Below are 23,597 nucleotides of genomic sequence, written 5' to 3'. Positions count from 1 at the left end.
TTTAATGTCATATAACTTCCCTATAAAACACGAGTGGGGGGGGGGGAGTGGAAATTCTGGAGTAAAGTTCTGTGGGAACATCTTCATTTGACCTTAGTCTGATATTTTAAATAATGACATCTAGTGATTAACATGGTGTTTTTTTTACAATCTGTTTCATCAGTTTGGAATGATTTGGAATAACCATTCACTATATACATTTGTTCTGCATGCTTTGCTTGCAGCCATTTATTATGGCCTGATAACCACTGTTGGGAAGAAGAAGTTGGGAAATTATTTATAGAGCACAATATGATTTGATGAGCGGTTGTAGATTTTAACATGATTAACTGCCCTTTCATTGTTTAACCCATTACAGGTAAATGTACACATTGTGTGTGTGTGTGTGTGTGTGTATAGATAAAGATATAGATACAGTGGTACCTCGCAAGACGAATGCCTCGCAAGACGAAAAACTCGCTTGACGAAAGGGTTTTTGGTTTTTTGAGTTGCTTCGCAAGACGAATTTCCCTATGGGCTTGCTTCGCAAGACGAAAACGTCTTGCAAGTTTGCAGTGTTAACTCATAGCAACTCATGTTGCTGTACAGTGGTGCTTCGCAAGACGAAAAATTCGCAAGACGAAAAAAGTGGATATATATCTACTGTTTGAGAACTGTAAAGGGAGGTGAAAGGGAAGAAACAGTCACATAAACAAAAGCTAACAGAGAAGGAAAGGACATCCTTAATAGCTGTGTCATCGTTGACTTTGGGAATATAGAATCTGAATTATTTGTATTATTTACCATAACACAACAGAGTCGAAATGCCTTGACAACATTAATAAATTTAAGGGTGTCAATAATTTGGAAAATGCAGGTTAAAGACACAAACAAGTTCAAGGTTACCAGCATTAAGCCAAATACAAATCTAAAGGACAAGGTGGCACTGATGTTGATGGAACACCTGTCAGTTTCAGCTGAGTAGGAAGGCAAATGGTCTGCAGGACAAAACATTCCTATGTTTCTTTTTCATCTTATTTGGCAACAGGGAGGAGGGGGCTAGAAAACTTGTACACCTTGCACGGGAGCAGGGACTTCAAAAGTACTAACACCCATTGAAATGAATGGGAACTGTACAAGTGCTCACTTTCACAGTTATATAAGAATGATATTTGAAGAATATGGGGTTAATGTCCAAAATATGTTAACCATTTTTGATAAATGGACTTCTAAAAAAAGAATATGAAGCTCAGTTGCACATCTGAACTTTTTTTTTAAAAAAATCAGTATTTAAAAAATATTGTCAATAAGGTTGCAAAATCAATTGCTGCTCTCTCCCCAGGCTTTCGTTACCCGCCCCCCCCTGTCATTAGAGTTAGTATATAGACACACGTTAACTTGTAAATGATGCGGCAGACGGCAGTGTTTGTTCAAGTCAATTTTTGAATCTATTTGCTTGATATTTATTTGATCATAATAATTTCTGAGAAGATGAAAATCCTAATAATGAGAATCACACGGAAGCATCAACAGTCACGCAGTGTTTCTGGTGTCCTACAACTTATTTGCTGTCCGCTTTCCTTCCTGGGGATGTTAATTTTCTCATTTGCCTTTTCTTTGATTTTACTTTTCACCCTGGTAGAAGACGAGAGACAATAGCAACATGTCAAAAGGTGAACAACACTGCCATCATTTAGAAATATATTTTTGGGAAATACACATATATTTATTACAAGTTATGTATACATCTGTGTACCTGTATAATTATATTATTTGTACCCCGTCCATCTGACTGGGTTGTCCTGGCCACTCTGGGAGGCTTCCTCCCAAAATATAAAAACACAGGAGGACATCAGATGCTAAAAACTTCCCTATACTAGGTTGCCTTAACGTCTCTTCTCAAAGTCAGATAGATGTTTATTTCCTTGACATCTGATGGGAGGGCGTTCCACAGGGCAGGCGCCACTACTGAGAAGGCCCTCTGCCTGGTTCCCTGTAACCTCACTTCTTGCAGTGAGGGAACTGCCAGAAGGCCCTCAGAGCTGGACCTTAGTGAACAATGGTGGTGGAGACACTCCTTCAGGCATACTGGGCCGAGGCTGTTTAGGTCTTTAAAGATCAGTACCAACACTTTGAATTGTGCTCAGAAACATACTGGAAGCCAATGTGGGTCTTTCAGGATTGGTGTTATATGGTCCCTGTGGCCACTCCTAGACACCAATTTAGCTGCCACATTCGGGATTAGTTGCAGTTTCCGAGTCACGGTCAAAGGTAGCCTCATGAAGTGCACTGTTTGACCTTGGGCCATTCATCCTCATCTACCTCATAGGGGTGTTGTGAGGAAGGTCAAGCTGAGAAACTGAATGTTGATGCATCGGCTTTATATGTGTTCGTTTCAACCCTGCTATCTATCTTACCTCTCATTGATGATGCCATCCTACATTAACTATTACATTCTGCGTGCCAGTCCTCTGGTATGACAGGAGAAACCAGTTCTTTAAACTTCTGCAAGGGGCAAGCTGCTTCACAGCCCGGCAAAACAAGAGCTTGGGGTGGAAGTTTTCTTTTGGCCCGATAGTGCATCTCAATGGTGAACTCACTGAAAAGAAGAAATGTAGGTCATTAAGAGCATTATGTTGTGCGGATGCCTGATGATCGTCTTCCAAAGCAACTTGTGACGGCCTGGGAATCCGATTCAGAGGATGAACCGGAGGAATCCCAGCCTGCACAGGAGTCCCCGCCTCCAGGGCCGGCTGAACTGGGGCAGGGCCTTGATTCTGAGGCGCCTGCACCTGTGCCGGATCCTCAGGAGCAGGCACCAGGTGAATCCATTCTGGCTCCAGAGGTAGTTGAGGACTCAGTGCCTACAGGTGAGTTTCCCCCTGGGCCCAGTAACCCTTCAGCCTCTCCTGAACTGCAGAGGCTCAGGGCAGAGAGGCGAAGGGAACTGGTTTCTCCCAGGAGGAGTGCTCGCCTTAAGGCCAGGAGAGGCGGGTCTCCTGGGGGCCGGGACCGCCCCTGGCCTCAGAGAAGATAAAGGCCAGTCGTCGCTGAGTACCTGCTCCTGTCCGGACCCAGACCTGACCCTCCAGTGTTCCTGTCCCCGTTCGGCTTCCTGCTTCGGACCTCGCCCCGCTCCTTGCGAACTGTTTCCAGGCTAGTGACCCAGGACCGGACTTCGACTACGTCAACGGTAACCTTCCCCCCGGGACCAGCACACAACTACTCTATTCCAAACTTAAAAATGGAAAGCATAATGCTGGTGGCCAACAAAAGAGGTTTAAAGACTGTCTCAAGGCAAATCTTAAAAAATGTAGTATAAACACTGACAACTGGGAAACACTGGCCTGCAAGCGCTCCAGTTGGAGAACAGCCTTTACCAAAGGTGTCGTGGGCTTTGAAGACACTTGAACTCAGGACGCAAGGGAGAAACATGCTAGCAGGAAGGCATGCTTGGCAAATCCACACCGTGATCAATTCCCGCCTGGAAACCTATGTCCTCACTGTGGAAGGACATGTGGATCCAGAATTGGCCTCCACAGTCACTTGTGGATTCATTGTTAAAACCGTGTTTATGTAAGACAATCTTACTCAGCTATGAGTGATCACCAAAGAAAGAAGAAGTCATTTCTACAAGATGCAGCCATATATCACCCAGGCCTCACTTCCATTTCATAAGAATTGCTTTGAAAACTCTTCTGATAAGATGGGTGGACTTCTGTATTGCTAACCACGGAAGGCTCAAGACAAGTTGCTGATTTTCTCGACTGAATGCTAATCATCTTGATGGGATTTACTTAAAGAAGCAAAACCAACCCTTTGTCGCAAGCCGTCTGGTTGTTCAGTTTATTTCATGCATATATATTTAGAAATATGTCCCACAGATATCAATGGGGTTTATTCTGAAGTAAGCCTGCAAAGGATTTCATTCCTACAGGCAGCCCTTGTTGAATTCTGCCTTCAGGCAGTGCAATTATGGGCATAGTTGCTTAGAATTAAATTTCATTGTGTTCAGTTGGGATTCTTCTCTATTAAGTGCGTTGAGGCATAATCATGCACATGTTGTCTCAGAGGTGAGTCCCTCTGCTTATGACCCATTAAATGTGACTAGAATTGCACTATTGTTTTGGATGTGGTTTAAGAAATCCTTTCATGAAATTGGATATTTTGTGGAATTTAGTCTTGTTTTTCTTTAATAATCGAGAAAAGTTAGGAAAAAGTGTGTAGACAACCTCTCTTGAGCATCTCTCAATCTTTCATTTGGGAGGCCCATGACACCTTTTCATTGTTGCCCAGTTCCAACCTTCTGTTTCAAGTAATTATGATTTAATTGGGGTTTCTCAGCAATGCATCAATGATCAATATTGTAGATTTGGCACAAAGTGTGACTCAACCATTTCAACCCCTTTCTGTCTTTCAAAGGTATGCACACCTCAGCCACTCAGCTATGAAATAATTTTTCAATAGCATTTTGAACAGCCAGACGTCAAGCTCAAACGCAGAGGGAACGCAACTGATTTTTGGCCCATTTCAGCAGTCCAGGAATTGTGAGAAGAAATACTGTGTTTGAGAAGATGAGTGAATTTGCAGATGCTTACCCAATAAGTCACTGGTAATTATTGAATATATGAGTTCATATTTACCCACTGTCTTCTTTATATAGCTCAAAAAATAGGCAGGCGGCGTATGGCGGTAGCTTTACATTGAAAATATTGAGTGCTACTTGGAGAGCAACTATTGTGGTATCATGCTATAAAAGGAAGAAAAAAGAATTTCTTATAACTTTTATGACAGAAGTTTGGGGTGTGTACATATGTGTATGTGTGTATGTGTGTAGTGATGTATGGAAGTGAGAGCTGAACCATAAAGAAGGCTGATCGCCGAATAATTGAAGCTTTTGAATTATGGTGCTAGAGGAGACTCTTGAGAGTCCCATGGACTGCAAGAAGATCAAACCTATCCATTCTTAAGGAAATCAGCCCTGAATGCTCACTGGAGGGACAGATCCTGAAGCTGAGGCTTCAATACTTTGGCCACCTCATGAGAAGAGAAGACTCCCTGGAAAAGACCCTGATGTTGGGAAAGATGGGGGGCACAAGGAGAAGGCGACGACAGAGGACGAGATGGTTGGACAGTGTTCTCGAAGCTACCAGCATGAGTTTGACTAAACTGAGGGAGGCAGTGGAAGACGGGAGTGCCTGGCGTGCTCTGGTCCATTGGGTCACGAAGAGTCGGACACGACTAAACAACTAAACAACAACACACATATGTGTATATATGAATGTATAGAAAGAGAGTTCTTATCTCAGACTCTGCTAGTTTCAAAGATGCCATTTTAGACAAGGGCCTCCTTATGGTCTCTAGGACATGTAATATTGCAAAGGGAACATGCTTGCAAATAATCCAAGCAGGCACCAAAGGGAATGAAATGTGCAACAAAATGGGGTTGTAAGACCTCAGGCTAGTTCCAGACAGTCAGCTAATTTAGTATTTTAACATGTCGTTTCTTCACATTTGTAGCTCTGAGGCTGCCTTCAGTATCGATGAAACCTCATGTCAATCATCTCTCTCTCTTTCTCTGTGTAATAAATTTTATTTTGCAGGTACATGAGCTGTGTTGGGACCCTGATTTGGGCTGGAGGGCTATGCAGTTTTCCTACCCAAATCTCTCCCTACAGCCCCCCAAATATAATGTACAGAATGTGGCCCAATCCAGACCAGGAGGGTAGAGCGACTCATCAAGAGCATAACTGTTTCCCCTTCAAAGTAAAAAGTGACACTCTGTTTTTCAACCCTGTTTTTAAAAGATGTGATGCGCATAATGTTACTTGAGTAGACAAATCGCATTTCCAAATAGTCTGCTTAAAGAGAGGAGCCAAAAAGTAGCAGGAGAATGCGAGCTACAGAAGGTTTGGTCAATTTAAAATGTTCATACTTACGGCTGAATACATTAACATTTTTCTTCCATCAGTGGACTCAGTAGCCTCTGTCATCTTATTCAAAATATCTTTCACAAGGAGACCTTAATGGTGATGGAAAGGAATACAGATGCTGGTGAAACCAAGAAACTCTTTTATCTTTAACCAATTGTTAAAGTAAATTGGCAAAGACTTTTTTTCCAGCTGGGGCAGAGAAGTTCTAACATTCTTAGTAATACTCCCAATTCAATTGGGACAGTTGACGGGTATACAATATGGGTGCTGAGTTGGTCTATATACACATAGGAATGTGACTTCGGACTCAGCTACATTAGCAAAGGAAGGAAGGAAGTGTTTTAAATGTGCTATAACATTGGGACACCAGTTGGCGCTGTAGAGTTGGACCCTTTGGCAACATGACTTCCCACTATAAGCTTTATAATGCGTTTTCCTGAAATGTTTCTTTAATGAGTCTAGATCCAGCCTTTGTGTCTACACATGAGGAATGCAGCACTTGGTCTCCCTGAGTGTCCAGCCTTCAAAGCAGCCCTTGAACCAAGATAAGTTAGTTGTTCCTGCTTTAGATAATATGCATGCCATATAGAAAGATGTGGGCTTTGTTTTGCTTTTTCTTACCTCCTTGTAGTCGTGATTTCTTTTCTCTTTCGTGTATCCCAAACATTGCATTTAAGGAAAATGCCAAAAGATCTTTCAAATTGGCCATGACTTCGTCAGTAGCCCAGGCTGGTAATGGCTGCTTGTGTTTTTTCTACAGTTGAAAAGAAATAAAAGCGGGTGGTGATTCATCTGTCAGCCATGCCTTTGCTCTCTCACTCTCATCTGTTCTGTTGTTTCACAGACCTTCATGTTTCTATATAGGAAAACCCATTCCATGCCACATTGGGGCCCACACAAAATGGCTCACAGCCAGCCAATAAAACCATATTACAATGAGAGGGGATTTGGTCTAAATAAATTTCCACAATTGTAGGATTAGAATTAGACTACATAGGTTTTTGAGGTCTCCTCTCCCAGCCCCATGTCTATGGGAGTTAAAGAAAAAAAACACACAGTCCCAACTGGGTTGATGAAATCAGTCTAGAAGTTCCCCTTTTTGTGGGGGGAGAATAGGCCTCTGCCTAACTAAAGGGGTGTTTTAGCTTGGCTGAAATGTGTCTTTGATTTCTAATAATGTCTCTTATATGGCGCATAGAGAGGTGTGTGTGTACCAGCCTTTCTCAACCTGTGGGTGCCCAGATGTTGTTGAACTACAACTCCCATCACCCCTAGCTAGCAAGGCCAGAGCTCAGGGATGATGGGAGTTGTAGTCCAACAACATCTGGGGACCCACAGGTTGAGAACCGCACAAAGGTAAAATGTACATTTATAGCTCTACACAACCTTGCCCCCTAAAACCACCACTGATACGTGGTCCTACCTTGGAAGGTTTCCTAGATGGAAATGTGTCCCTGAAGCTGAAAATGGTTCCTCATCCTCGATGTAAACAGTAACTTGGACCACTGCAGCTTCTGCTACTATGGTTACAACAGCCTCCAGCACAAATGATATTGGAAGCAGGATCGTTAATGACCTTGCCACAAGTGTGGCTTTTATCTGTCATGTGCCACCTGACCTCGTCCTAAACCCCTTGGTCTTTTTTGTTGGGGATGAACGAGTTTCATATAGGTTTACTAGAAATTACCTGAACAAGTAAAGCATCGTATGCATTCCAGAGTTTGTGACTCTTAAAATCCAGAAGAGCCTTCATATCGTATCCCAGGTTAGCTGCTAATTTACCTAGAAATGGCTGAAAGATAAAGAGCAGAAGGATTAATGAACCAGTAAGTGCAAATGAATGGTAGGGCCTGATCCTGCAGTGACTGCCATTTTTTAATGGGGCAGAGTTTTGCCCTGCCAGTTCCATAATGTGGAGGGTGCTGCAGAGAGAAAGTGAGCAGGAGAGGCCCCAGTGGGCATTTTGTGCATGCCCCCTGCAAACTTGGCAGCGCCACGGCCTGCTCCCCACAGCCAACAAGGCAATCCGCCCAGACCTCTTTCATTGCCCCCTTTGGGAAAATTGATTCTCGCTTTATTTTACAAGCAGGCAGGAACATGACAAATAAAACATTTCAAAGCTGCACAGTGCACAGGTTGTAATTTCAGAGAGATAAGAGAGTCCGTTTGGGGATGGTTGATTCATCTCCAGTTTTAAGCAGCTCAAGGAAGTCAGTTTGACTTGCACAACTGCTAAAAGGACGTGTAAGCAAAACAATAGCAAATTTATAATGAGGAAAAACGGTTTATAATAGACGTCACATCAAGAAACAAAAGGCATTTGGCTGTCTTATCAGACATTCGCAGCACATTCTGAGGTATGTCTACTCAGAAGTAAGCACCATTGATTTCAGTGGGATTTACTCGCATGGATTGCAGCCATAAGATTTTCCCTTTCCATTTCTTACCATTTGACTTTTCAGTTTTTCCTGGACTGTTTCGGATCCAAAAGTTTCCTTTAGAAGCTGACCGAACTTTGGACATGGAGCGTGAACAGGATAATGCAACAACTAATGAAATGAAACGAAACATATCAGCTAAAAAGACCTCCTCATATTGTCATCTGCCTGTGTATAATACATATGTCCATCCTAAATTCAGATTATTAGTGGGAAGATGCTTGAAGAGCAACCAGTCACTAGCGTGTGATTACAACTCCCACTTTTTCGGTTGCAAAAAGTTGCCTTGGTCAGGGGAGGCTTGTGCTAAAGGCTTGGTGGGTTTGCATGGAGATAGAAAGTAGAGCCTCCATGCTTGCTAGACTTTCAGTGCTGACCTTTCTTCAGACTGATACTCTCAGGGCTGCTGACCTCACTTCCTCCTTCTTCACCCCACCTTTGAGAGGAGTTATTTTTCCTTTCTCGCTCTACTGCAGAGATGGAAGAGCAAGCATGGTTCTTTGTACATTTACCTCAGCTGCACCTAGGATCTGTGGTATCCAACAAATATTTCCTACAATAAACTTCACTTTCTTATTTTCCTTACTCAGAGTCTGAGTGTGACTGCAGCAAGGGTCAAGTGTGCCCCTCCGAGCAGGTATTTTAATGCACACTGTAACTTCTGCTGGTGCATTTAAGCTCCAAGTGCCGTTACAGACTACCTTCCCCATGCCCATGGCCTTGGTCCATGGGCCCTTGGAGGGATGCGGGTGGCGCTGTGGGTTAAGCCACAGAGCCTAGGACTTGCCGATCAGAAGGTCGGCAGTTCGAATCCCCATGACGGGGTGAGCTCCCGTTGTTTGGTCCCAGCTCCTGCCAACCTAGCAGTTCGAAAGCACATCAAAGTGCAAGTAGATAAATAGGTACCGCTCCGGCGGGAAGGTAAATGGTGTTTCCGTGCGCTGCTCTGGTTCGCCAGAAGCGGCTTAGTCATGCTGGCCACATGACCCGGAAGCTGTACGCCGGCTCCCTCGGCCAATAAAGCGAGATGATCGCCGCAACCCTAGAGTCGGTCACGACTGGACCTAATGGTCAGGGGTCCCTTTACCTTTACAGCTGGTTTTTGCAAATAGAAGCTCTAACGCTGTATCATAACTCCAAGACTTCTCTCTCTCTGTCTCTTATCTCTATTTATCTCTCCATTTAAGTGAAATATTCACCTCTCAGGTTGCCATGTTTCCATTGAACTGGGAGTGGAAAAGGTTAAAAATACCACACGTTTCCTTACCCTTTCCTCTGAACGTGGCACAGTATGAACTGGAATTGGTTGCCAAGCGATCTCTTTGTTCCAGATTTGGTTTCCTTTAGGAGGAAAGAGTCCGGCCAGATTGGCTTGAGCACTCATAATGGTTCGATCATAATCTGTACTTCGGACATAAATCTGAGAAGGAAAAAAATGAAAGAGTGGCTCAGGATGGCATTGTTGTTTTGATCCTAGATGGTTGTTTTCCACAGGGGGAGGTATAGCTCTAACTTGCATACCCACACCAACCCACTTTCAGGGTTGCTGTTCTGGTGACTGCTGTCTTCTTTTTCTGTCTGTGCCCCATCTCCTAACTGGAAATTCAGTGGGAGGGGAGGGACAGAACCAGGAGGACACGGGAAAGGAAAGACAGGGTCTCTAGTAGCCATTGTAAGGAGGGGAAAGGTTGGCGATGGAAAGTCACTGCGGATGCTGCTAGGCTTGTGGGGATTACAGTTATGAGTAAATTTTGAACACATGGTGGAAATCACTACACTTCTGCTTCTATTTGCTTGTCCCAATCCAACAAGCATGGGGAAACCCATCCATAGCTAAGCGGCATTTTAGAATGAATTGATTTTAGAATGTATTTCAATTAATTGATTGTGATTTTATGTAAACTGTGTTACTTTTACTGTTGTTAGCCGCTCTGAGCCCGGCTTCGGCTGGGGAGGGCAGGATATAAATAAATTTTTATTTATTTTTATTTTTATTTTATCATCATCATCATCATCATCATAGTTTGACCCTAAGATTATATTAGTATAAATGCTATTGCTGAGAAAACGGGGAAGTTAGTTCCAATACTTGCTTCCTTTCGCTTGTATTCATCACTTAAGAAGTCCTTATATCTGTCCTTTATGAGTTGACCCAACAAGTATTGCTGCCGCATTCCACGCTGTGGGGAAAAGGAAAAGTATGCATGTAAAACTCATTGATGCAATTTACCGTCCCCTCCAAGCTACTTCTGACTATTTCAACGGATAAAGGAACACTTTGTGTATTCTAGGCTCGCGGTGTTGGGTGTACATTACACCATCATGAAAAAGCTAAGCTCTGGATTTTGGCCTGTTCCTTTCCGCAGCACCAGGAGAACAAGGTTAACATCTAGATTTGTGGCAGGTCTCCAAGACTGAAAAAAGAGGCTGGACCAGATTCTGTTACAAGTTATGGATGTGTGCTGATATGGCTGTAGCTCTCAGATCACTGGCATTGTTCTAGAGCTGGGTTATGAACGCCATTTACATTCACAGCCCCAACTGCGGACTCTGATAGTGGGAGCTGTGTTTTGGCAACTTCTGCAGCCTGGGAGTAAAATGTTCACTGCTCTTTGTTGAGCGGGGGCTTATGATGGTGGCATCACGTTTTCTTCTTCTAAACGATGTTTTGTTGCCATTCCACATCCTGCTTGATGCATGGCTTTTCCCTTCTCGCCCACAGCAATATTCTTGGAACAAGACTACCTCATGAGGAAGTGTCGTTTATAAGGACTCAGTTTGGGGTGAGGAAGATGGAACCCATGCTCAACAGCAGCAAAAGATTAGAACGTTGCAAAATTTCTAAATGCCGCAATTGACCTTAGACTATGATTGCTCTTTGCTTTTTTTAAAAAATAAATAAATTTATGTAGTTAACATTCTGTAATTTGAGTTAGTGGACCATACATAAATTATATTACTGTTTGTGTACATTGTACTGAAATGGGCATTGCTATTATTGGAGCCTGAAATAATAAATAACAACGTTTCAGAAGTTTCAGAAGCTTTGTAGAGATTTGGACGTTTGAGCAGTATAGCCATTCTGTTAAATAAAATAATAAAACTAATAATTAGTATCTTAGTGAGTATTATATACAGGCAAACAAATCAACAAAATACGTTTTCATTTCTTAGAGCATTATCAGACCGTTGTGAGCTGTCCATATCCTTGTGGCCAGACATCTTCGTTGACCACATTAGTGGGAAAAGTTGAAAGAGGGTTTCTGTCGCCATGCCGGTAAACCTGGTGAAATGTTTTGAAGATTGCATTAGTTTTCAAGAAAATAGAATTGGATGCAATCTATCAGAAAGAAGAACAGCAAAGATCAACACTGTCAAGGTCATTGTTAGCAATGAAAAGAAGACCTCACGCTTACCAATACAACATACTTCAGTTCCCTTCCTGTGATACTTGGGAGAAGCAGACCCAAGAACAGGATGAAGAAGGCGAAGCCACAGCTATTGAAACCGTGCCACAGATGCATCACTGACCCCGTTACTCCCCGTTAGTCAAGGTTGAAAGGGGGAAAGTTGTGTTTTATAAAGAGCAAATCAAGGGGTGGAGACTCTCTGTAAATTTGATCCTGGAGTTAAACTTGAAGGCTACTGATTTATGTATTTTTGTAATACAGTCAAGGACTGAGAAGGAGATGCCAAATTCTGTAGGCAAGGAGGACCACACTTGCCTGGGGGATGTGCCCCATTGCTTTTCTCCAAAAGGAAGGACACTTAGGTCTCTGCTTATGGGCAGGGAACCAAAGATAATGGGGAGGTTGCAGTCTCAGACTTCCAGGAAGAACATCATGGCAGGTTGAAGGTGAGCCTTGACCTTTCCAATTGGCCAGAGAAGGAATAGCTGCAGGAAGCTTACCCCAACCCCTTGCCATCCCCAGCTCAGTTTGTGTATATGCATTCATGTTATTACGGTCTTTTGGTAGCTGCCTTGAGGACCGCTCAATCCAGTGGTAGGTGGGGTGCAAATCTTCTAAATAAATAAGCAAACATAGTGGCATTGCTGCCAGGAGGGGAGAAACACGCCACTCGCCCACCACACTTGTTGTCACTCAGGGTAAAGGTATGTCAGTGATGGTAGTAACAATAACCCAAACCTATTTAGAAGATAAAAGGGATGCGGGTGGCACTGTGGGTTAAACCACAGAGCCTAGGACTTGCCGATCAGAAGGTCGGCGGTTCGAATCCCCGCGACGGGGTGAGCTTCCGTTGCTCGGTCCCTGCTCCTGCCCAACTAGCAGTTCGAAAGCACATCAAAGTGCAAGTAGATAAATAGATATTCTGTACAAAAATGTATAGGACAAGTAATATTATCTGCTGGAAATGTAATGGTAAAAAAGGTACATTTTATCATATGTGGCGGACATGTAAGGTAATAAAAGCTTTCTGGGAGATGATATATTATGAAATTTAAAAATTGCTGAAAATAATTTTTGTTAAGAACCCAGAAGCCTTTTTATTAGGAGTTATAGGTACCGACATACCAAAGGAGCAGAAAAGACTTTTTATGTATGGAACAACAGCCGCCCTGATGCTACTAGCCCAAAGATGGAAAGAAGACAAAGCCCCTATCATAGAAGAATGGCAAAGCAAGCTGATGGACTATGCCGAGATGGCAAAACTGACAGGAACACTCAGAAACCAAGAGGACAAAAACTTTATAAAAGAATGGGAAAAATTTATAAGCTATTTAGGAGACCACTGTAAGCAGATGGAAACAAAAGCAGAATTTTAACTTTACTTGTAGTGTTAAAATTACCATGGATAATATGGTTTGATATAAAAATTGGACTGTGGAAGAATATGCAGTACAGTATTAAATGTTTAAGATGGGACCCCGTGGAGGGGATGGAGGGAAATCCTGAGATTTGGAGGACTCTCTATATGAATATACTTTACGATTCTTCGCTTATAACTTTGTATATGTAAAACCAATAAAAATGATTAAGAAGAAGATATTCTGTACAGATGCATAATCTCATGGCCAATTGAAGTATTCGTATGGGCAAATAATCATGGTCAGTCAAGGAGGACATCAGCACAGCACAATACCATTATCTCCATAGATTAAAACAAAAAAAAATTCTTTCCAGTAGCACCTTAAAGACCAACTAAGTTAGTTCTTGGTATGAGCTTTCGTGTGCATGCACACTTCTTCAGATACACCCGAAACACGAAAGCTCATACCAAGAACTAACTTAGTTGGTCTTTAAGGTGCTACTGGAAGGAATTTTTTTTTTGTTTTGACTATGGCAGACCAACACGGCTACCTATCTGTAACTCCATAGATTAAGTGTTCATTGAAGAAGAGAATGTTTAAAAGCTGAGGTACATAATATTGTAGAAACAGACCCAACCGCCAATGGACCATAGTAACATTTGCCCTTAGCAGAAATTGGACACAGACATCATAGGCATCCATTATGGTTGTTTTTTTTTAAAAAAAATATTTATTAGAGTTTTACAAAATGAAAAAAGAAAAAAGAAAAATACAACATAAAAATAGATAAAAAACAATTCCATCTTTCCATCACTTTCTTTCATTTGCTTATTTCCCAGACCTCCTCACACTTCCCTTTTTGTATTCCAGTTCAATTTGTTGGTTCAGCAAATCCTTCCCCTCTTTATTTATCCTAATCTTTAATCTTAAAATAATGTAACGTTAAGTTTTTGTCTGTTAATAGTCCATTTTTTTCATACTCCTTATAGCGTTATAGCTAAAAACCACATAACTTTTCATCCAACATCATTCTAATATTCATTAATTTTACAATATTTCTGTAGGTAGTCTTTAAATTTCTTCCAATCTTCTTCCACCGACTCTTCTCCCTGGTCTCGGATTCTGCCGGTCATTTCTGCCAGTTCCATGTAATCCATCACCTTCATCTGCCATTCTTCCAGGGTGGGTAGATCTTGTGTCTTCCAATACTTTGCGATAAGTATTCTTGCTGCTGTCGTGGCATACATAAAGAAAGTTCTATCCTTCTTTGGCACCAATTGGCCGACAATGCCCAGGAGGAAGGCCTCTGGTTTCTTCAGAAAGGTATATTTAAATACCGTTTTCATTTCGTTATATATCATCTCCCAGAAAGCCTTAATCCTTGGACACATCCACCAAAGGTGAAAGAATGTACCTTCAGTTTCTTTACTTTTCCAACACTTGTTATCGGGCAAATGATAGATTTTTGCAAGCTTGACTGGTGTCATGTACCACCTGTATACCATTTTCATAATATTCTCTCTTAAGGCATTACATGCCGTAAACTTCATACCTGTGGTCCATAACTGTTCCCAGTCAGCAAACATAATATTGTGTCCAACATCTTGTGCCCATTTAATCATAGCAGATTTCACCGTTTCATCCTGAGTATTCCATTTCAACAGCAAGTTATACATTCTTGACAAAGTCTTAGTTTTGGGATCTAACAGTTCTGTTTCCAATTTTGATTTTTCCACCTGGAATCCAATTTTCTTATCCGAATTGTATGCCTCCATTATTTGATAATAATGAAGCCAGTCTCGCACTTTGTTTTTTAGTTTTTCATAACTCTGCAATTTCAGTTTGTCTCCCACTTGTTCCAAAATTTCCCCATATTTCGGCCATTTGGCCTCCATATTAAGTTTTTTTCTGAGCTTTCGCTTCCATCGGTGACAACCACCTTTGGGTTTTATTTTCAAGCAAATCCTTATATCTTGTCCAAACATTAAACAGTGCTTTCCTGACAATATGGTTTTTAAATGCTTTATGTGCTTTGACCTTATCATACCACAGATATGCATGCCATCCAAATACATTATTAAAACCTTCCAGATCCAAAATGTCTGTGTTTTCAAGGAGTAGCCATTCTTTCAACCAGCAGAAAGCTGCTGATTCATAATAAAGTTTAAGGTCTGGCAGGGCAAATCCACCTCTTTCCTTTGCATCTGTTAATATTTTAAATTTTATTCTAGGCTTCTTGCCCTGCCAGACAAATCTAGAAATATCTCTCTGCCATCTAAGATTTGCAAGAGAGGAACCGAGTGTACCTGGTTGTTTGAGGGAAATGGAAATTATATTTCATGGCTCTAAGGAAAGGACACGCTGCCATAATCTTTTCCATTAATTAAGATTCCGTAGACACATGTTCAATAACTGAAAATAAGAACAAAATGGGGGTGCTTTCACATATGAATAGCAAACTCTAGGGCAACAGGATTTTTTGTGATGTGTAGCTGCACCATTTTACCTCAGAAAGGCTTGGCATACAGATGTAACTATTTAATTTATTTAGTTTGTTTAGCAAAGGTCTCCGGAGGGACTCACAGCAAAGGTTTTATACAGAGGTAAATAACATGAATATCAGTACATCAATATGAATTTCACAAAAATGATATCATTTACAGAAGTATCGTGAAATTAATAACATATAGCACAATCTTTCCACAGAAATGTCTTTTGAGATGTGGCCTCCTGAAGCTTGAGCTTCATGCTGACAGGAGCAGAAACAACATTTTCACATTTACCTCAGCTCCACAGCAGTTTTCTCAGAAGTTGTCATGCTCAGGAACTAAAATTTAGAGCCCTTTATAACAAAAAAGGTATCAACCAAAAAAAAAGTGGGGAACTTACAGTGCTGAGGAAATTCATAACCCATTTTGAAAGTTTAAAGGAAGCCTCACTACCAACCTGCACTTAAAGGTTCAGGGCCTTACCGAAAGGTAACATTGGACATATCTAAACTTTCTGAGGTAACGAGTTAGTTGCCCATAATGGTGGCTGCTCTTTCCCTCACCTCTCCCACTGAGCGCGTTTGCCCTTGTTAAAGTAATGTACAGCAGTAACGTACACAGGCTCTTCCTAGGTTCAAGGTTTCAAGGAGAGGAGAAGAAGCAAGAATGCTTCATGTCAAAGGTGGGAGCCTTGCCCAACAAATCTGAGGAGTATATAGTTAAAAATATAAAGGCAAGTGAGAAAAACGTTCTTTAAGTTCCTCATAGCCCTTGCCCACTTCACCATCACACCCCACTCATCATAACTGTTGGCTGAGCTGGTTGCTTTATTCTGCCCAATGGTAGGGCCGGCCACAGAACCAACTGTTATACCAAAGTCCTCTCACTAAGTTTGCTCCTTATCTCCACAAGCCATGTGTGTGCGTGTGTGCGTGTGTGTATACACACCACCCCCCAAAAAAGATGCATCTAAATAAATGGACCGTAGTCTCTTCTTATGCCATAATAAATTTGGTTATCTTTAAGGTAAGATTCTATGGGTGACATTCAACTAAATGCTACTCAGGTAAGGTAAAGGTAAAGGGACCCCTGACCATTAGGTCCAGTCGTGGCCGACTCTGGGGTTGCGGCGCTCATCTCGCTTTATTGGCCAAGGGAGCCGACGTACAGCTTCCGGGTCATGTGGCCAGCATGACTAAGCTGCTTCTGGAAAACCAGAGCAGCGCACAGAAACGCCTTTTACCTTCCCACCAGAGCGGTACCTATTTATCTATTTGCACTTTGACGTGATTTCAAAATGCTAGGTTGGCAGGAGCAGGGACCAAACAACGGGAGCTCACCCCGTCGTGGGGATTTGAACCGCCAACCTTCTGATCGGCAAGTCCTAGGCTCTGTAGTTTAACCCACAGCGCCACCCGTGTCACAAATGCTACTCAGACCTACTGAAATTAATTTACCTGATCCTTAATTTCCACCACATGTGAACATAATTCCCTGTTTCCTGGCATCCCCTCCAACATAACACCGAATATTCCTTGTTTATTTGAGTGGAGATTCTGACTTACAGTGAAAAACATCCCTGGCTGACTTAACCACAATCTGAGATTTGAAGGAGTAGAGTGACATCTAGTGAGTAAGTTCTTTTTCACAGTTTCATCAGTTTAGATATTTGTGCACACCCAATCAATATGTACATTTGTTCTACATGCTTCACTGGGGTTATTCATTATGGCCCAAAGGGGTCCTGTTATCCTCCATAGTAAATACCCCACACCCAGGTTAATCATGAAAAGATCAGAATTGTTTTTTGATAGGATAAACTTATTGGTTTCTGTAATTAGTAAAATCCAGAAGTGTCTGAATTCAGAAGTATACAAGTATGCAGATTCCTTCCCTGCAAATTCTATTGCTGGAAAAACAGTAGCAACTCCTTGAGTCCTTCAGGAATATTTTTCAATATGGATATATTGATACCACTTTTTCAGAAGTTGTTTATAGAGTGCAATGCAATTTGATGACCAGTTGAAGATTTTAACGCAATTACCTGCTGCAAAATCCACCTATATAAATGACTTCTGTTTGAGAAATCTAAAGGGAGGTGTAAGGGTGGCAACATCCACATAAATAAAAGCCAGAGAGAAGGAAAGGGCATCTTTAATAGTTGTTGTGCCACTACCGAATTCAGGAAAATAGAATCTGAATTATTTGCACATCAGAGCCAAAATGCTTTTACAACCTCAAAAAGTTGAAGGCTGTCAGTAAATTGGAAAATGCAGGTGAAAGACATTAACAAGTTCAAGGCTATCAGTATTATGAAAAAATATGCATTAAAAAAGGACAGGTTGACACTGATTTTGACAAAGCCACCAGGACAAACCATTAGAATTGTTGTGAGTTGCTGTTGTTGTTTTGGCAGGGTTAGTTATTTATTCTCAGCCCATCAGACTTTCCCATTTGGCCCATGAAGCTGTTTTGGGCAAACCATAGCCACTCGCCCTACACCTGATGTCATGCAGGTGAGGGCAAGGCTTGCCTCCCCCTGAAAGCTCCTGACAACCAGGCACCTTCCCCATACCAAGTCCATTACTTTAGGAGCAAGAGGGTACTTTAATTCAAATCACCAATCTCCTTTTGCTTGGCAAAGGTTCTCTCAAACCCTATTTGCCTTATAGAGTCCCCAGTTCCAGGTTTCTGGTACCTCAAACATTCTCCCAACTACTGGTATTCTGCTGCCACCATGTAAACACTAATACCTCTGACTGACTTTGCCACAGCAAATATGTTCTCAGATATGTTCTCTTGAACTGGAGCAGCTTTGACTTGTTTGGATTAAGGTGCATGCGTCAAAGCTACGCCCCTTCAGAAAGGCAGAACCGCCGTGCCAAATGATCTACACCTGCGGAGATCATGATACTGTTTGGTTGTATTCCCCCTTTCCCCAAAAATCAGGTTGGGCAAGTTCTAGGAAGAAACCATAGGAACACAGAAGAACAATGTTGTGTAGGTAAAGGGACCCCTGGACAGTTAAGTCCAGTCAAAGGCGACTATGGGGTGTGGCACTCATCTCGCTTTCAGGCCGAGGGAGCCGGTGTTTGTCCATAGACAGCTTTGTGGTCATGTGGCCAGCAGGACTAAACCACTTCTGGCACAACGGGACACTGTGGTGGAAACCAGAGCGCACGGAAACACCATTTACCTTCCCGCTGCAGGGGTACCTGTTTATCTACTTGCACTAGTGTGCTTTCAAACTGCTAGGTTGGCAAGAGCTGGGACAGAGCAATGGGAGCTCACCCCATCAGGGGATTCGAACCGCCAACCTTCTGATCAGCAGGCCCAAGAGACTCAGTGGTTTAGACCACAGCGCTACCCACTCCCTTTAATGTCATATACCTTCCCTATAAAACACGAGTGGGGGGAAAGTGGAAATTCTGGAGTAAAGTTCTGTGGGAACATCTTCATTTGACCTTAGTTTGATATTTTAAATAATGACATCTAGTGATTAACATGTGGGGTTTTTTTTACAATCTGTTTCATCAGTTTGGAATGATTTGGAATAACCATTCACTATATACATTTGTATATAGTGCTTTGCTTGCAGCCATTTATTTTGGCCTGATAACCACTGTTTCAGAAGAATTTGGGAAATTATTTATAGAGCACAATATGATTTGATGAGCAGTTGTAGATTTTAACATGATTAACTGCCCTTTCATTGTTTAACCCATTACAGGTAAATGTACAGATTGTGTGTGTGTGTGTTTATATATATAGATAAAGATATAGATATGTAGATATATATCTACTGTTTGAGAACTGTAAAGGGAGGTGAAAGGGAAGAAACAGTCACATAAACAAAAGCTAACAGAGAAGGAAAGGACATCCTTAATAGCTATGTCATCGTTGACTTTGGGAATATAGAATCTGAATGATTTGTATTATTTACCATAACACAACAGAGTCGAAATGCTTTGACAACATTAATAAATTTAAGGGTGTCAATAATTTGGAAAATACAGGTTAAAGACACAGACAAGTTCAAGGTTACCAGCATTAAGCAAAATACAAATCTAAAGGACAAGGTGACACTGATGTTGATGGAACACCTGTCAGTTTCAGCTGAGTAGGAAGGCAAATGGTTTGCAGGACAAAACATTCCTATGTTTCTTTTTCATCTTATTTGGCAACAGGGAGGAGGGGGCTAGAAAACTTGTACACCTTGTATGGGAGCAGGGACTTCAAAAGTCCTAACACCCATTGAAATGAATGGGAACTGTACAAGTGCTCACTTTCACAGTTATATAAGAATGATATTTGAAGAGAGGACTTCCGGTGGAGCGCGATCTCGTCGCAAGCGAGGGATTCTTCGTGGCTGAAGAATCCCAGCTATTTCGGGTGGAAAGGGGGTGCAACAGGGCGCAGTAGCCCCCTAAAAGCTCCTGGAGCTACTCTAAAAAAAGAATATGAAGCTCAGTTGCACATTTGAACTTTTTTTAAAAAAAACAACAGTATTTTTAAAATATTGTCAATAAGGTTGCAAAATCAATTCCTGCTCTCTCCCCAGGCTTTTGTTACCAACTCCCCCCCCCCCCCCAATGGTATTGACGGAGAACGCAGGGGAGGAGGAGGAGAACGTGGGGGATTGAGAGCAAGAATTCTCAGGCAACATCATGACAATCCGACAGCGGGGCATTTTGGGCGTAATAAGGCTGATATTACCCACACCTGATAGACCTTGGGAGATGGTCTCTATGGATTTTATCACAGACTTGCCGGTGTCTCAGAGGAAGACAGTGATTCTAGTAGTAGTGGACATGTTGACAAAGATGGCACACTTTATACCCTGTACCAAGATGCCCTCGGCACAGGAAACAGCCAAACTGTTTATAGACAACATATTCAGGTTGCATGGAATAGCTTCTAGACTAATAACAGATAGAGGAGATCAATTTACTTCATGCTTCTGGAGGAAGTTAATGCAGTTATTGGAGGTGGAAGTAAATTTCACCTCAGCCAGACATCCCCAAACGAATGGACAGTCAGAGAGGGTGAATGCTATATTACAGCAATACTTGAGATGTTACGTTAAGTCACCAACAAAATGACTGGGCTGAGAAATTAAGTTTGGCTGAATTTGCATATAATAATGCAGTGCACACCTCTACAGGGGTGTCGCCATGCATGGCTAACTATTGGAGGCATCCCCGAGCATTCCCTGGGAGGGAAGAAAGGTTGTTGGTGCCTGCAACAGAAGAGTTTGTAGAGGAAATGGAATTCCTACATAGGATGCTGAAGGAGGACTTAGAAAGAACAAAGTTAGAATACAAGAGAACGGCGGATGCCAGAAGGAGAGAGGGAGAGAGGATACAAGTGGGAGACAAGGTTTGGTTATTGTCCAAGGGGTTAACTTTTAAGGGTAGATGTAAAAAGCTGGAACCTCGGAAGCTGGGACCATTCGAAGTAATAGAGCAGATTAATCCAGTGTCCTTCCGGCTCCGCTTACCAGAGAACATGAAAATACACCCTGTGTTTCACAGATCTTTACTATCACCATACAATCCAGCACACAGGTATCAACAGGAGGCAAGGGAAACTCCTCCATCTCCAACAGTGGTAGAGAATGGGGTGGAGGAAGAGATTGAAGAAATTCTGGATTCTAGGTGGTATAGAAATAGGTTGCAATACCTGGTGGCGTGGGAGGGTTGTCCTAAAACTGAGAACTCCTGGGAACTGGCAGAATCTATTCACGCGCCAGAACTGCAAAGGTGTTTCCATACATGATACCCCCATAAACCTAGACCCCACGATTGGCAATTAAGAGAAATATTTGAGCAAACTGATGAGGAAGAGGAAGACTTCTTCGGTTTTCAATCCTCAGAAGAAAGCGAGAGTGACACGGATGAGGGGGGTCTTAGAAGGGGGGGGGTGTGATGTCATGGTATTGACAGAGAACGCAGGGGAGGAGGAGAGACAAGTAGAGGAAGGGGGGCAGGAAGTGCCATTGGAGGAAAGGAGGGAAACTCAGGAGGAGGGAAGGCTCTCAGATGTTGGAGCAGAGCCTCAAGACCGCACAGGAAGCTCTGGCACGGACAGCGAAGCAGTGCCGGTTCCATCTGCTCAGGAAAGGAGAGTGTTAAAAGAGGAGGGGGCAGAGACATCACATGAGAATGCCTCGCCTCTTCTGCTGGAAAAGGGGCGGACGTAAGTCACTCCGAAAATCTGACCCAGAGGATTCGGATGCTTGATTATGTGTGCTGCTTGTACATATGTAAAATAAAGGATGTATATATGTATCTCTGAGTGAGCAGAGGCATTTCTTGCAGAGAGCATTCACAAGCCATCACCCCCCCCAATCATTAGATTTAGTATATAGACACACGTTAATTTGTAAATGATGCAGCAGACGGCAGGGTTTTTCAAGTCAATTTTTGAATCTGTTTGCTTGATATTTATTTGATCATAATAATTTCTGAGAAGATGAAAATCCTAATAATGAGAATCACACGGAAGCATCAACAGTCACGCAGTGTTTCTGGTGTCCTACAACTTATTTGCTGTCCGCTTTCCTTCCTGGGGATGTTAATTTCCTCATTTGCCTTTTCTTTGATTTTACTTTTCACCCTGGTAGAAGACGAGAGACAATAGCAACATGTCAAAAGGCCAACAACACTGCCATCATTTAGAAATATATTTTTTGGGAAATACACATATAGTTATTACAAGTTATATATACATATGTGTACCTGTATAATAATAATATTTGTACCCCGTTCATCTGACTTGGTTGTCCTGGGCTTCCTCCCCAAATATAAAAACATAGGAGGCCATCATATGCTAAAAACTTCCCTATACAAGGTTGCCTTAACGTCTCTTCTCAAAGTCAGATAGATGCTTATTTCCTTGACATCTGATGGGAGGGCGTTCCACAGGGCAGGCGCCACTACTGAGAAGGCCCTCTGTCTGGTTCCCTGTAACCTCACTTCTTGCAGTGAGGGAACTGCCAGAAGGCCCTTAGAGCTGGACCTTAGTGAACAATGGCGGTGGAGACACTCCTTCAGGTATACTGGGCCAAGGCCGTTTAGGGCTTTAAAGATCAGCACCAACACTTTGAATTGTGCTCGGAAACATACTGGAAGCCAATGCAGGTCTTTCAGGATTGGTGTTATATGGTCCCTGCGGCCGCTCCCAGACACCAATTTAGCTGCCACATTCGGGATTAGTTGCAGTTTCCGAGTTACGGTCAAAGGTAGCCTCATGAAGTGCACTGTTTGACCTTGGGCCATTCATCCTCATCTACCTCATAGGGGTGTTGTGAGGAAGGTCAAGCTGAGAAACTGAATGTTGATGCATCGGTTTTAGATGTGTTGGTATCAACCCTGCTATCTATCTTACCTCTCATTTGTGATGCCATCCTACATTAACTATTACATTCTGCTTGCCAGTCCTCTGGTATGACAGGAGAAACCAGTTCTTTAAACTTCTGCAAGGGGCAAGCCGCTTCACAGCCCGGCAAAACAAGAGGTTGGGGTGGAAGATTTTGTTTGGCCCGATAGTGCATCTCAATGGTGAACTTACTGAAAAGAAGAAATGTAGGTCATTAAGAGCATTATGTTGTGCGGATGCCTGATGATCGTCTTCCAAAGCAACTACTCTATTCTGAACTTAAAAATGGAAAGTGTAATGCTGGTGGCCAACAAACGAGGTTTGAAGACTGTCTCAAGGCAAATCTTAAAAAATGTAGTATTGACACTGACAACTGGGAAACACTGGCCTGCAAGCGCTCCAGTTGGAGAACAGCCTTTACCAAAGGTGTCGTGGGCTTTGAAGACGCTTGAACTCAGGACGCAAGGGAGAAACATGCTAGGAGGAAGGCAGGCTTGGCAAATCCACACCGTGATCAATTCCCGCCTGGAAACCAATGTCCCCACTGTGGAAGGACATGTGGATCCAGAATTGACCTCCACAGTCACTTGTGGATTCATTGTTAAAA

The 23,597-nt window shown here is 42.4% G+C and overlaps 2 protein-coding genes across 5 annotated transcripts in view; both read right to left on the bottom strand.

Moving 5' to 3' along the window:
• Positions 1-1,446: 1,446 nt before the first annotated feature.
• Positions 1,447-23,597, bottom strand: part of LOC114607637 (lysosomal acid phosphatase-like) — a 39,195-nt gene continuing 17,044 nt past the window's right edge. For 3 of the 4 annotated variants that reach the window (XM_028751016.2, XM_028751018.2, XM_028751022.2), the window contains exons 10-11: positions 23,000-23,181; positions 22,053-22,228 (exon numbers count right to left, since the gene is read on the bottom strand). In XM_028751016.2, coding sequence (XP_028606849.2) covers positions 23,025-23,181 — 157 coding nt within the window. In that variant the 3' untranslated portion in view covers positions 22,053-22,228; positions 23,000-23,024. Of the gene's footprint in view, positions 1,615-22,052; positions 22,229-22,999; positions 23,182-23,597 lie in introns of those variants that run through there. The other variant, XM_077916382.1, reaches the window with a different exon arrangement.
• Positions 2,404-12,039, bottom strand: LOC144324942 (prostatic acid phosphatase-like). Its single transcript, XM_077916381.1, has 10 exons — positions 11,767-12,039; positions 11,538-11,633; positions 10,444-10,530; positions 9,618-9,770; positions 8,360-8,461; positions 7,600-7,704; positions 6,534-6,666; positions 5,919-6,001; positions 4,623-4,729; positions 2,404-2,578 (listed from the first exon to the last, which is right to left on the bottom strand). The coding sequence occupies exons 1-10, from the start codon at positions 11,872-11,874 to the stop codon at positions 2,422-2,424; spliced, it is 1,131 nt and encodes a 376-aa protein (XP_077772507.1). The 5' UTR covers positions 11,875-12,039; the 3' UTR covers positions 2,404-2,421.

Source organism: Podarcis muralis, chromosome 12, assembly GCF_964188315.1.
Source record: "Podarcis muralis chromosome 12, rPodMur119.hap1.1, whole genome shotgun sequence".
Lineage (NCBI taxonomy): Eukaryota > Metazoa > Chordata > Lepidosauria > Squamata > Lacertidae > Podarcis > Podarcis muralis.
Note: the sequence above shows the minus strand (reverse complement) of the source record. Positions and strands in the feature narration are given on the sequence as shown.